Source organism: Urocampus carinirostris, chromosome 12 (assembly GCF_059441175.1).
Source record: "Urocampus carinirostris isolate Australia breed hairy pipefish chromosome 12, RoL_Ucar_1.0, whole genome shotgun sequence".
Lineage (NCBI taxonomy): Eukaryota > Metazoa > Chordata > Actinopteri > Syngnathiformes > Syngnathidae > Urocampus > Urocampus carinirostris.
This window is the reverse complement of record NC_142360.1, coordinates 2,088,485-2,101,535: the sequence shown is the minus strand read 5'-3', so window position 1 is coordinate 2,101,535 and position 13,051 is coordinate 2,088,485. Positions and strand designations below refer to the sequence as shown.

General features: G+C 39.7%; 2 protein-coding genes across 12 annotated transcripts in view; one reads left to right on the top strand and one right to left on the bottom strand.

Annotated features, from left to right (window-relative positions):
* The window catches only part of pex5la (peroxisomal biogenesis factor 5-like a), a 238,467-nt gene that overhangs the window by 48,156 nt on the left and 177,260 nt on the right, over nucleotides 1-13,051 (bottom strand). For 5 of the 8 annotated variants that reach the window (XM_088349648.1, XM_088349651.1, XM_088349649.1 and 2 more), the window contains 3 exons: nucleotides 10,719-10,913; nucleotides 9,313-9,481; nucleotides 4,999-5,156 (listed from right to left, as the gene is read on the bottom strand). In XM_088349648.1, coding sequence (XP_088205774.1) covers nucleotides 4,999-5,156; nucleotides 9,313-9,481; nucleotides 10,719-10,913 — 522 coding nt within the window. Of the gene's footprint in view, nucleotides 1-1,252; nucleotides 2,881-4,998; nucleotides 5,157-9,312; nucleotides 9,482-10,718; nucleotides 10,914-13,051 lie in introns of those variants that run through there. The other 3 variants (XM_088349650.1, XM_088349645.1, XM_088349652.1) reach the window with 2 other exon arrangements.
* Nucleotides 1-13,051, top strand: part of usp13 (ubiquitin specific peptidase 13) — a 156,632-nt gene that overhangs the window by 128,677 nt on the left and 14,904 nt on the right. The window lies entirely within an intron of this gene.

Genomic DNA, 13,051 nt, shown 5'->3' with positions numbered 1-13,051 from the left:
AGGCCCGGCCACCAGGCGCTTGCCAGCGGACTCCACCTCCAGGCCTGGCTCTAGAGGGGGGCCCGGTAACCCGGGCCCGGGCGAGGGAAATTGTGGACCAGTTTTTTCTCTTTATAAGGGGTCTTTTGATCTGCATTTTGTCTGGCCCCTCACATAGAACCTGTTTGCTATGGGTAACCCTACCAGGGGCTTAAAGCCACGATAAGGTAGAAGATCATGGAGGAGCCGTTGTTCAGACCCCCAAAAAACATTTATAAATAAAACAGGCCAATTTGTTTAAAATTATGGAAAAAAAAAACCTGTTTAGTTTTAACCCCCATAAAATAAAACAAAGCTGTTTTGTTTTAAGAATGGTGTAATTTATAATAGCCTTAAAGATTTTGGTAATACAGAGTGTTTCAAAATAATTTATATCTTTTGAGACGTAAATATCACAAAAAGTACACCCATCCGTCCATTATCTGCACCGCTTATCCTCAGTTAGGGACGCTGGGGTGCTGGAGCCCATCTCAGCTATCTCCGGGCAGTGGGCAGGGGACACCCTGAACTAGTTGCCAGCCAGTCGCAGGGCACACACAGACAAGTCATTTGCTCATTCACACCTAGGGACAATTTAAACCAGCCAATTAACCTGAAACGCATGCTTTTGGAATGTGGGAGGAAACCGGAGAGCCCGGAGGAAACCCACGCAAGCACGGGGAGAACATGCAAACTCCACACAGGAGGTTCGATCTCATGACCTCAGAACTGTGTCGCACACGCGCTAACCACTGTGTCGCCGTGCTGCCCCAAAAAGTACATAATAGGGCGAAATAATTATAAAGTACGAATGTTGAAAATTAAGATTTATTCTTACAAATCTGAAAAAAGAAATTCAAAAGCATGTGGATTATGTGAACAGTTTCACAAATGTTGAATATGCGCTCCATCCAGCTCCTGCCAAAAATGCAGAAGCATATCTCGGGTAACAGTCTTTAGCAGATTACTTCTTTTCCCCTATTATATATGCAAATTATCTGCTTGTGAGTTTGTACAGGGAAACACATAAATTTATTACAATAATGAATTACTAAAATTTAAAGGATATACAGTGGCTTGCGAAACTATTTGGCCCCTTTGAACTTTGTGACCTTTTGCCACATTTTAGACTTCAAACATAAAGATATAAAACTGTATTTTTTTGTGAAGCATCAACAATAAGTGGGACAAAATCATGAAGTGGAACACACTTTATTGGATATTTTTTTTACAGATAAGTCAAGTCAAGTCATTTTTATTTGTATAGCCCTTAATCACTAATAGTCTCTAAGGGCTTCAAAAAACTAAAGAGTGGGAGTGCAAAATTATTCAGCCCCATTGGGTTAATACTTTGTTGCCAATGTTCCCTCTAATTTTCCACGGGTCTGAGCATTTACACAAAGTCAGTGAGCAACGCTTCAAGTCAAGTCAAGTCAACGCTTGAAACAACAGTGAGCAACAGCAACCCCAAGTGTGGCAACTAAATCATTATCACACATGTCCAAAACTTGAGATCACGTTACATTTTGCTGAGTTTCCGGCAATGCAAAATTATTTTTCACTTTCGAATGAATTGACTAATGTACAATTGCAAGGGTTGCAGGGCCTACAAACATCATTTGTTTTTACAATTCTTTCACAAGATTTCCATTTATTTTATTCCTGGTATCTTTTGTCGCATAATACTAAAATTTTGGGGGGCTTATTTAGTCGGTTGCATGATACAGAACTGTATTTAATGACATTTTTTAGTGGAAGTACAATGTTTAACTTGATATAATTGGAAATTATTTGAATGCAACACAAACTTTTTCCTTTTTCCCTGTTTTCTCCATTTTTTAAATTCCTTTTTAAAAAAATCTCATTGTGTTTATTTTTTCCTAGCTGTTACTTTTTTCTTGCTTTTTTTGTTGTCTGTTACCTTTTTTCTCTTTATTCGCTTCTTTCTTTCTGGCTTTTTTCAGAAATTTTCTTGCTCTTTTTTCTCTTTTTCTCTCCTTTTTTTTAGTTTTGTTCTCAAATTTTCACTACTTTTTCATTTTGGTATTTTTTTGTTCCATTCCCCCCCTTCCTTTAAGTCATTTTGTGCACAATATTACATAGTATTTGGTCGTGTAAGGATTAAAGAAACAAAAACAACCTGAAGAGCCGTTTGGGACCCGAAAGAGCCGGTTCTTTCTAGTGAGCCGAGCCGGAGAAGCCGGTTTCTCGAAAAATTCTACTGACTTTACTCAACTTCGTTCTACTTCTACATTGACTTCAAAATACCGCATTGAGAACACAGCGTGAGGGGAACCCGTGTATTTTTACCTTCATACATAGTAACTTTGACTTAATTCGCTTTTTAATTAGCAATTTCGAGCCCTCATTTTTGTGAGCTGGCTAGATTTTCTTGTGCGCGGAAAAACTCTGGATAGTGCGCAATTGCGTACACACGCAGTTTAGTGGGAACATTGTTTGTCGCGCCACCTTTTGCTGCAATTACAGCTGCAAGTCGCCTGGGGTATGTTTCCATCAGTTTTGCACATCGAGAAACTGATATTTTTGCCCATTCCTCCTTGCAAAACAGCTCGAGCTCAGTGAGGTTCGATGGAAAGCGTTTGTGAACAGCAGTTTTCAGTTATTTCCACAGGTTCTCAATAGGATTTAGGTCTGGACTTGGCCATTCTAACACCTCGATATGTTTTTGGTTTCACCATTCCATCATAGCTTTTGCTTTATGTTTTGGATCGTTGTCTGTTTGGAATACAAATCACCATCCCAGTCTCAGGTCTTTTGCAGACTCCATCAGGTTTTCTTCCAGAATGGTCCTGGTTTTGGCTCCGTCCATCTTCCCATCAATTTTAACCATCTTCCCTGTCCCTGCGGAAGAAAAGCAAGCCCAAACCATGACGCTGTCACCACCATGTTTGACTGTGGGGATGGTGTGTTGAGGGTGATGAGCTGTGCTGCTTTTATGCCAAACATAGCGTCTTGCATTGTTGCCAAAAAGTTCGATTTTGGTCTCATCTGACAAAGGCACCTTTTTCCACATGTTTGGTGTGTCTCCCAGGTGGCTTGTGGCAAACTCTAATCAACACTTTTCGTGGATATCTTTAAGAAATGGCTTCCTTCCTTTGTGCAGTATATGACTGATTGTTGTCCTATGGACAGATTTTCCAATCTCAGCTGTAGACCTCTGTATTTCATCTAGAGTGATCATGGGCCTCTTGGCTGCATCTCTGATCAGTTTTCCCCTTGTATGAGCTGAAAGTTTAGGCGGAAGGCCCGATCTTGGTAGATTTTTGGTAGGTCTGATACTCCTTTGATTTCAATATTATTGCTTGCACAGTGCTCCTTGTGACGTTTAAAGCTTGGGAAATATTTTTGTATACCAATCCAGCTTTAATCTTCTCCACAACAGTATCTTGGACCTGCCTGGTGTGTTCCTCGTTCTTCATGATGCTCTTTGCGCATTAAACAGACCTCTGAGACTATCACAGTGCAGGTGCATTTATACAGAGACTTCATTACACACAGGTGGATTTGATTTATCATCATTAGTCATTTAGATCAACATTGAATCATTCAGAGATCCTTGCTGAACTTCTGGACAGAGTTTGCTGCACTGAAAGTAAAGGGGCTGAATAATTTTGCACACCCACTTTTTCGATTTTTATTTGTTAAAAAAGCTTAAAATATCCAATAAAGTGTGTTCCACTTCATGATTGTGTCCCACTTATTGTTGATGCTTCACAAGAAATTAAAATTTTATATCTTTATATTTGAAGTCTGAAATGTAGCAAAAGGTCACAAAACAACCCAAAATAACTGGGACATTTTGTTTTCAATCCCACTAAATCACCTCAGCTTACATCTGAAGTGTGTTAAGAGGGTTAAAAAATATGATAGAGAAAACTGCACGAATGAAATTGTCAGAAATGGCCACTACAGTATTTATTCAGTTATCGCGGTTAATGGGGGTCGGAACGCCCTGCAAAACGTGAGAACCTTTGTTTATTTAAATTTTCATTATTTAAGAACAAACCTAATTTACAGGCTCAAGTATTTCTTTAACAAATAGAAGTACTGTATAACCATTTTTTTTCACAAATAACTTCTGTACTCTCAAATAATTATTATAATTTTAAAATAATGTTGCTCACAGCACGGCGGCGCAGTGGTTAGCGCTTGTGCAGCACAGCTCATGTCATGGGAACCTGTCGTGGGTTCAAATCCAGCTCCAGACTTCCTGAGTGGAGTTTGTATGTTCTCCCCGTGCCTACGTGGGTTTCCTCCGGGCACTCCGGTATCCTCCCACATTCCAAAAACATGCATTTCAGGTGAATTGGCCGGTCCAAATTGTCCCTAGGTATGAATGAGAGAATGAGTTGTCTGTCCCTGTGTGCCCTGCGACTGGCTGCCAACCAGTTCAGGGTGTCCCCTGCCCACTGCCCGGAGATGGCTGGCATGGGCTCCAGCCCCCCCGCGACCCTAATGAGAATAAGCTAATGAGATGAGATGAAAATAATGTTGCTGTTTCATTGCACCACTTAATGAATTAAGGACCCAATCCACTTTACTTTACATGACACTTTGCTGCCATCAAGTGAACGTTATGGAAAACTGCATTTACCTTCCGGTCTGTCCTACAGAAACCATATACTGTATCTTTTTGTTATCAAACATTTTGGAAAAAGCTCCAGGGAGCCAGTAGGAGCACAAAACACCCGCATTTGACTCCTGATCAAGTTTAGCGGGTGGAGCGTTCCATTTCGTTGGCGATAGAAAGCATCTGCCTCTGTTTAGCCAATCTTAATGCAGAACACAATGCAGGATGAAAATCTGCGAAGTCATCAACTAGCGATAACCGAAGCAAGGAGTAGGGAAGTCTCTGTATTTTTAAGCTAGCATTGTCACACTCGATGAGCGTGGTCACTCTTTCTGAGTTGTCATTGTCTCGTACTCCAAGGAATCAACTTATTTTCACCCTCGACTCACTTGTGCGCTCCAAGGTTAATGCAGCTGATTCCCAGGTTGTAGCGAGACCTGATAAATCCAGGTTGCAACTCCAAAGCTCGCGTGTACGCCTCCACCGCCTCCTCGCTGCGGTCTCCGTTGGCAAGCGTGGCCCCAAGACGGTTCCATAACAAGTAGTCCTGAAAAAAAAAGAGTCCAAGTAAGAGTGCAATCCTATTACTTTTACTGTCCCTTATCCACTTTTTTGTTGATCTTCCTTCTCTCATTTTACTTTTGGGGGGATGGCAAAGGAACAAGGAGGTGAGACTAGGCATAGGCTATGGGAGCTCCAAAACTATGTTTGGAAACGAGGCACGTGTCCCTTACTCTTTCTCCTGCACTATTTGCAAAGGAATGGGACAGTTTTTGTGCGATAGAAAGTGTGCTTTAATGGTCCTTTAAGTCAATGCGCTTTAAACTTATTTAAATGCTTCTGTAGCTATAGCCTGTAGTTATATTTTTTCACTTGGGAAAACCCCAACCTTGAAGAACAGTACTCACAAAACTACCAAGAAAATCCAAAAGTGTTGTAAAATCTACACAATAAAATTAAAAGATTTGTGGATATGGGGCATCTGGTTTTTGAACTTCTTTGGCGTTTGCTCTTACTCTCTCTGTCATTTATTCTCCAAAATGCAGTTTTTCATAGATTCATAGAGACAACTCATATGCCCAAGTTCCTTAGGACTTGCTGTTCTGCTTTGTAGCCAAACTGAATTCCGAAGGGATTTGAGATCCCTTACTCTTTGTGGAGGAATGTGGACGGTCTTGGTCTTCTAATGAATGTGCATCGTCAGGGTAAGGATCAAAATAAAGGGGAAGTCTGGGATTTTACTATGTCAAATGCTGAAGGTTGGATTTAACCGGGAGTAATCTTCAGGCCCTCCTGGGACTACGTGGCGGGGAGGAAATACAGACGCGGGTTTCATCAAGGGGACCCATCTTTTCCCAAAATTTCATGTACACTTGAGTTTTTTGTAGTCTAAAACGAGCAGCCCGCACGTGTTTTGGCAATCTAAAATGAAATGCTATCTTCACATAAGAACTAATTCTGATCTTCTGTAAAACTGCATTTGCATATACCTATAACAGGCTTGGATTTCTTCTCATAAAGTGCTTTTGACAAGGACTCATGTGCCAGCAATTGGGTGATTCTGTTTTTAGCAACATTTCTCTTTTCATACTCTTTTCTTTAGAAAAGAAATATTTATTTCTTCGTCCCGCTCCCTTGCAGGCATTCTGTTATGATTTAGGTTATATTCACACGTGTACTCAAAGAATATAACTGATAGAAAATGAATGAATGAATTGAGATGAAAAAAGAAATTATCAATTTTTAAATGTTTAACTATTTCTGGTCCACAGGTTAATATCTCTAACAGGTTGGAAAAACTTTCAAAGACACTAAGAAAACCAACTGTTGTATCCATTTCTGAGCTTGACCACTATGTATTTCTTAGTGTTAAACATATTGGTGCTGTAATAAAAATCATAAAAACATGCATGAAACATATGATGCACCCCCCCTAAAAAAAAAAAGTCACAAAATGTTGCTGCAAACAAAGAATCCCCCAATTGTATGAGTTTGGAGGTCGGCTTTTGCATTTGCAAGAGTCTATCTGGAAAGGTTGGCTTTCAAAATGGAAACGTTCAACCATGACAGCTTTATTTGATTTTGTTCTTCGGCATCACCCTGAAGCAATTTAGTGATAAATAGTCATTATTTCAGAACAAAGTACGGTTCAGGCTCATCTCTGTAGAGCGTAATGATGCATCACACCAAAAAAAACAGCGACCAGAATGATGAGGGTGCTGTACCTGAGACGGATCAGGGTGCATCTCCTGCTACTGGTAATCATGGGAACCAGTGCTAACTGTTTCATGTAGGGGAGCAAACTCATACCCTAAGCAACTTTTAGAGGGATTGGCATCGCCAGGCTGTACAGAAAGTGGTTTCCTGACCACCTTGGCGGTAAAGGGATCTGTGAACGGTGAACTGAACTAGAAACAGGACATCAAAGGAAGGGGGTGATATATTCCATCATGAGGTGAATTTATGAATGGTCTTACAGAAATTCAAATTCTAAGTATTTTTCCACAGGTAAAAATTTGCGAGTATTCATACAAAGTATTGTAGCAGTGTTGATAACAGTTTCATTTTAAGATTTTAGGTGTCGGCTGTTGACAATTCAGAGGTAAAAATAAAACATTGTAGAAATGATAATTGTCATTCATTTTATCAGGGTTTGTACACCTTTTTATGGTCAGATTATAGACTTTTAAAGCCAATTTTCCAATTTCTCCAGTACCATTAAAAGAAAAAATCCCGAGTGGATTATGTATTTTGCAGAGTCACAAATATATCTGCGAGTGACATGTGCAAGTTTTAATTCTGCGTGTGCATTTGTCAAGATGATTTTTAGATCTTGGTAAATCGCTAAAATATTTGTGTATCTGGACAATATGTATGTAGATATGTAGATATGTTTTACAAATCTCTCTCCATATAGGTGTTGGAAAAAAAATTAAAAGGACAAAAAAATAGCAATCTGCTGCCGCCAACAATCTAGATGAATGTTACAATTACTCGAAAGAACTAATGTATTCTGAACTGATAAAATTAAGCAATTTCCTGCTAGACAAGGTCTTGGGCACACTCGTGGGGCCACGGCACACTGCTTGAAAAAAACTGCTTCATATAAATTGCTGCGGTAAAGTTTGGAAATTGCAATGAGACGAGAAATACTAGATCATTTCACCTGGCCTGATTTATTGTTTTTGAGGTATATTTTGATAGGCTGGAGGATGTAGTTTGCCTTTTAAGATTATACATGATGACAGTTTTGTGAGTCTTCTAGGGTCTTGCACTCTGCAACTAAGTATTTTTCAATCAAAAACCAGCATGTAAAATTATCTAACTGTAGGGCAGTGGTCCGTAACCAATGAGCCGCGGGCCGGTACCAGGTTGTATAGAAAGAAAAAATGTTGTATTTTGATTATACCTCATTTATTTGTGTATAACTCACATTTTTAATAATCGTAAATAGAACTCAAAGATTTGGTCCGTGTTAAAAACAGGATTTTACATTAGTATATAACTGTATTTTGAGTACCGTATTCACCCTATTTTTGTTCAGTCGATTAAAATCATTTATTGACAACGTAAACTATGAACACAATATCAACATAATTTCTGACTTTGGTTCAGTGAAGAATCCAGAGTGTTTCTTATACCATAAGATATTCTGGCGGGCCGGCAGTCTTTAAGTTGTCCCGCCAGTCTTATGAACTTGAATTATTCAATAATGTAACAATATTTTTAAATACAGTACATATAAATGCAAAGTTAATCATAATGATTTTGGATTTCTCGTTATAAAAATGATTGCAAATGCCATCGTGTGCATTTGTCTTAGGGAATCTTGGTCAAAAAGCCCCGCCCCCTCTGCGAAAGCACACAATTATTCGGTTGTTGCCGTGTTAGTCCCACCTCGCCACAACTGACGGCTGGGTAAAAGGTGACATTGAGGAGCATCGTATTTTCACCAAAAACTCAACCATTGGGTTCCTGTTATAAAGGACAATTTATGGTAGTATATTACCGTATATGAGCAATGATTGAACAGACGAAAAATATAGCTGACCACATTTGCACATTATTGGATGCAATTTTTAACCACTGGACAATTAGGTATATACTGTACCTATTTTGAGTAACGCACCCAACACTGACTGAAAGGCATCTGACAAGCTTTTGCTTTGCAACACAACACACATTTTCTAATTTTATAATATGATATCATATAAAATAATAAGGGCAGCACGGTGGGGCAGTGGTTAGCGCATGTGCAGCACAGTTCATGTCTTGGGAACCTCCTGCGTGGGTTCAAATCCAGCTCTAGACTTCCTGTGCGGAGTTTGTATGTTCTCCCCGTGCTTGCGTGGGTTTCCTCCGGGCACTCCGGTTTCCTCCCACATTCCAAAAATATGCCTTTCAGTTGAATTGGCCGGTCCAAATTGTCCCTAAGTGCGAATGAGCGAGTGAGTTGTCTGTCCCCGTGTGCCCTGCGATTGGCTGGCAACCAGTTCAGGGTGTCCCCTGCCCACTGCCCGATGATTGCTAGGATGGGCTCCAGCACCCCCGCGACCCGACTGAGGTAAGCGGTGCAGCTAATGAGATGAGATAAAATAATAATTAAAAAATATATATGTACATGATAAAGGGCTATACAGATAAACATGACTTGACTATATATATATATATATATATATATATATATAAAATCACTGCTCTACCTCAGGCCGAACCGACAAAGCGGTGTTAAAGGCATCCACCGCTTTGTTAAACTCGCCGCTGAGGTTGTAAAGCACGCCGAGGCCCGTCTGCAGGTCCGGGTCGACGGCATCCGAGTTGTGCTGGACCCCCTCCAGGAAGAGTTCCTTGACTTCGGGTAAGATGGAACTGCTGACATATTCAGAGAAAACCAAAGATTTTTATGCATCCAGGTTTGTATTTTTTTTCCTCCTCATGAGGTCAGAGGAGCCGAAAAAGGAAAATGGAGATCACAGTAATTGGGCGGTACCTGTATGTCTTTACTTTGATGGACGATTAATGATTTGATAGAGGGCTCCTTTTCCTCGGTAGGAGAATTAAATCGTTTAAGGCTTAAAACCTTCATTTAGAAAGCCTAAGATAGATGCGTCCCTCCTTAAAGCGAGCGGTTTTGAGGGCGCTAGTTGTCCAGATTGGGAAAGGGCACCGACTGGTTATTTTCTAGAGCGCTGTTTCCCTTTTTATGGTTGCCGTCACTGGACACCATATGGAAAAAAATGATTATTTTTTGGGGGATTAATACCTGATAAAATCCTGCCTCTGGAGGCCATAACCAATAACCTTCTTTTAACTGGATTCTATATTTAGAAATAAAATGATAACACATGCAAACAGGTCTTTAGTAATTAGAGTTGGAGAGACTAGAGCTTTACTTAATCCAGGGTGTTGAACTAATTTTCACCAAGGGCCACATAGGCGAAATGGTTGTCTTTGAAGGGCCTGATGTAACTTATAAATGTAACTAAATGTAAATGAGAGGCATGTTGAATAAATGTAACTAGTCGTTCATGTAAAATGTATTTTTTATTCACAAAAATTACTGTTGCATTGAAAACATGTCACTACTTATATCAGTGTCTGAAATAACACCTGCCCGGACGCCCGGGGCGTGCATCTTTTACGTCGGGCGTATTTTATTTATTTTTTTCAAATCAAACGTTTGCTTTATTCCGATTTCGAAATCTTCGTTCGGTTTGGAATTTTAGGAATTTCGGTTCGTTTGGCAATTTCCATACTCGGCAGCCAATCAGAATAACTTCATGCTTCCGGACCCCCCCGAGCGTCATAAGGTCGTGCATTTGCATATCATTTTGATTATCAATCCTAAATACTTTGTGACAATGTTTTTTTTTGCGATAAATCGTCTTATTGTGTTTCAAGTTGTGAAAAATGGGGCAGGCAACTTTATGGCTGGGCAGGCAACTTTTCAGAGTTGTCTGCCCTTGTGTCAGGTAACTTTTTGACATGAGTTTCAGACACTGCTTTTCTGTATATATATATATATATATATATATATATATATATATATATATATATATATAAAAATGATAAACAATTTATTTTACGAGCAATAGACAAATACAAATACCTATCATGTTTGCTGCGTTGGGAACTGGGGGATCCCGCCAGATGGTTTTTGCCCTTTAGGAGGTATTTGTACTTAGGATTGTGGCGTAGCCAGCGGAACAGCACCTCGCACGCATCATAACGCATGCCTGTGTTGGTCAGGCTCACTGCCAAGGCCATTAGGGCTGTGAGGTTATTTTGGTGGAGCTCCAAACACCTGAAAAGCAACATAATGTTTAGTTGGATAATTGTTCAGTACCATTGACAGCTACAGATGTCAAAAATTTTGACTCATTCAGTATCAAAGATGTTTTTATTTTTAGGATTGTTGATTTTTAAAACATACTGATACCATAACTCAACTCTTTAATACCAGATATTCATCCCTATCTGGCAGTACATTTTCCCTTGAGAGGGCGCCCACATGGGGGGAGTAGTTGGAGAGAACTTACCTGTGCCTAATCTGTATCCACATCTACACGTCATTATTCTTGCCTCCAATATTGGCTCCGACCCTAAAAGTTGAAGGGTTATTGCCATGGTATGATCTCATCTGGTTATTTATTTTTTGAAAATTTTATTAGTTGTTGAGATACCCCTGATTTCTGTTTGTTACTTTGTGCCTTAATTTTTCCTATCAAATCATCTTAATTAGAACGCCACCCTCGTTTTCTGCTTCCACGCATATGGGTTGAAGATGAACAGCTTTTCCCTTCCTCTGCGTGTCGGTGCATGTAAGTTATGAGACGGGTAGGTCAAAATAAGAGCTGCAATGAGTAGTCCTGTTAAGGATTTTATTACAAAATATTCCAGGCACAGATAAATGAACTACAGGAAAATTAATGCAAATATGTATGTATGTCAAAGTCAGAATGTCTGGAATGATGTTTATAGTAGAAGGTTGGTCCAATAATACAAAATAAACCTTTGAGAAAAGCTGAAGAATAAAATCCCCAAACAAGAGTCTTTCTTTGACCAAACCAGTTCTAACAGCAGTGATATTGTTCAAAGCCACTTTCCGGGTAAAGACTGTACTATAACAAAGAATTGTACCATATTTTCAAATGTATATGCTGACCGTAAGAGAACCTCAGGTCAATAGGTCTAACGACAACAGGAGCACAAAGCCACAAGGGTGAGCTGTCTAAATGGCTGATAGCAGGATATTGTTTAAATGATGAAAAAATACCCAGAATTTTAACAGAAGTTTTGCAACACCTAAGAATACAATAAAAAGCTTGCTGAAAATTACCCTCGCAGACTATTGTAAGAACGTAACCTTTGTCTATATCACAATGGTGTCCAGAATATTCTTACATTGAAAAACGTATCTAAAAGTAGTTCATTTCTAGCCTCAGATTGTACATACCTAATCCAGTTCCTTAAACACGCCGTTTATTGAGTTTTTCCTTCACTGTTGGCTTTGCATGAAGTGAGAATAGAAACGCTGAATTTCACAGGGATTTAGCTTAGCACAAGCTAAACACTATAACAGACACAAGGCAAACACATTTAAAACTGTAGCCAAAGCTGAGCTGAGACCGTTTTGGTCTGCATACGGCAAAGGTAGATGCTTTTATTTTTAATATTTGCATATCTTTGCATATATTAATCTTACCATTTTGACCGTGTATGTTCACAGTGAGTGAAAGATTTTCACAGCATGAGAACAATTAGTGTGGTGCCATTGTATAAGGGTAAAGGTGATAAGTATGAATGTAGCAATTTGAGAGGTATCAGTTTGTTGTCTGTATGGAAGAGTCTTGATTAAGAGATGAGAGAAAGAACGAATGAGGTAGTGATGGAGGAGCAGAGTAGGCATGTTGTTTGCAGATGACACAGCGCTTGTGGCTGATTCTGTGGAAATATTGAGAAGGTTGTAACGGAGTTTGGAAGAGTATAAGATAGGCGTAAGTTATGTGTGAATGTTGGGAAGAGTAAGGTGATGAAGTGTTCACGTGATGGAGTGGGCATGGCGTTAGAAATAAGGTTGCATGGACAGGTGCTGGTAGTTGAAAGCTTTAGGTACTTGGGTTGTGATGTGGCTGCAGTTGGTGGAATGGAGTGCGAGCTATTGCACGGAGTGAATCAAAGAAGCAAAGTTTTGGGTGCTCTGAGGAGAGTGATGAGCAACAAGAGTATGAGTATGGATGTTAAGAGGGGACTGTATGAGAGTGTGATTGTGCCGACTGTGTTGTATGGTGCAGGGACTTGGAGCCTGAACGCAGATTTAAGAAGGAAATTAAACATTTTTGATATGAAGTGATTGAGGAGTATGTTAGGAGTGACAAGATTGGATAGATTGAGAAATGAAATTGTGAGAGACAGAACTGGAGTAGTCGTGAAACTGAGCAA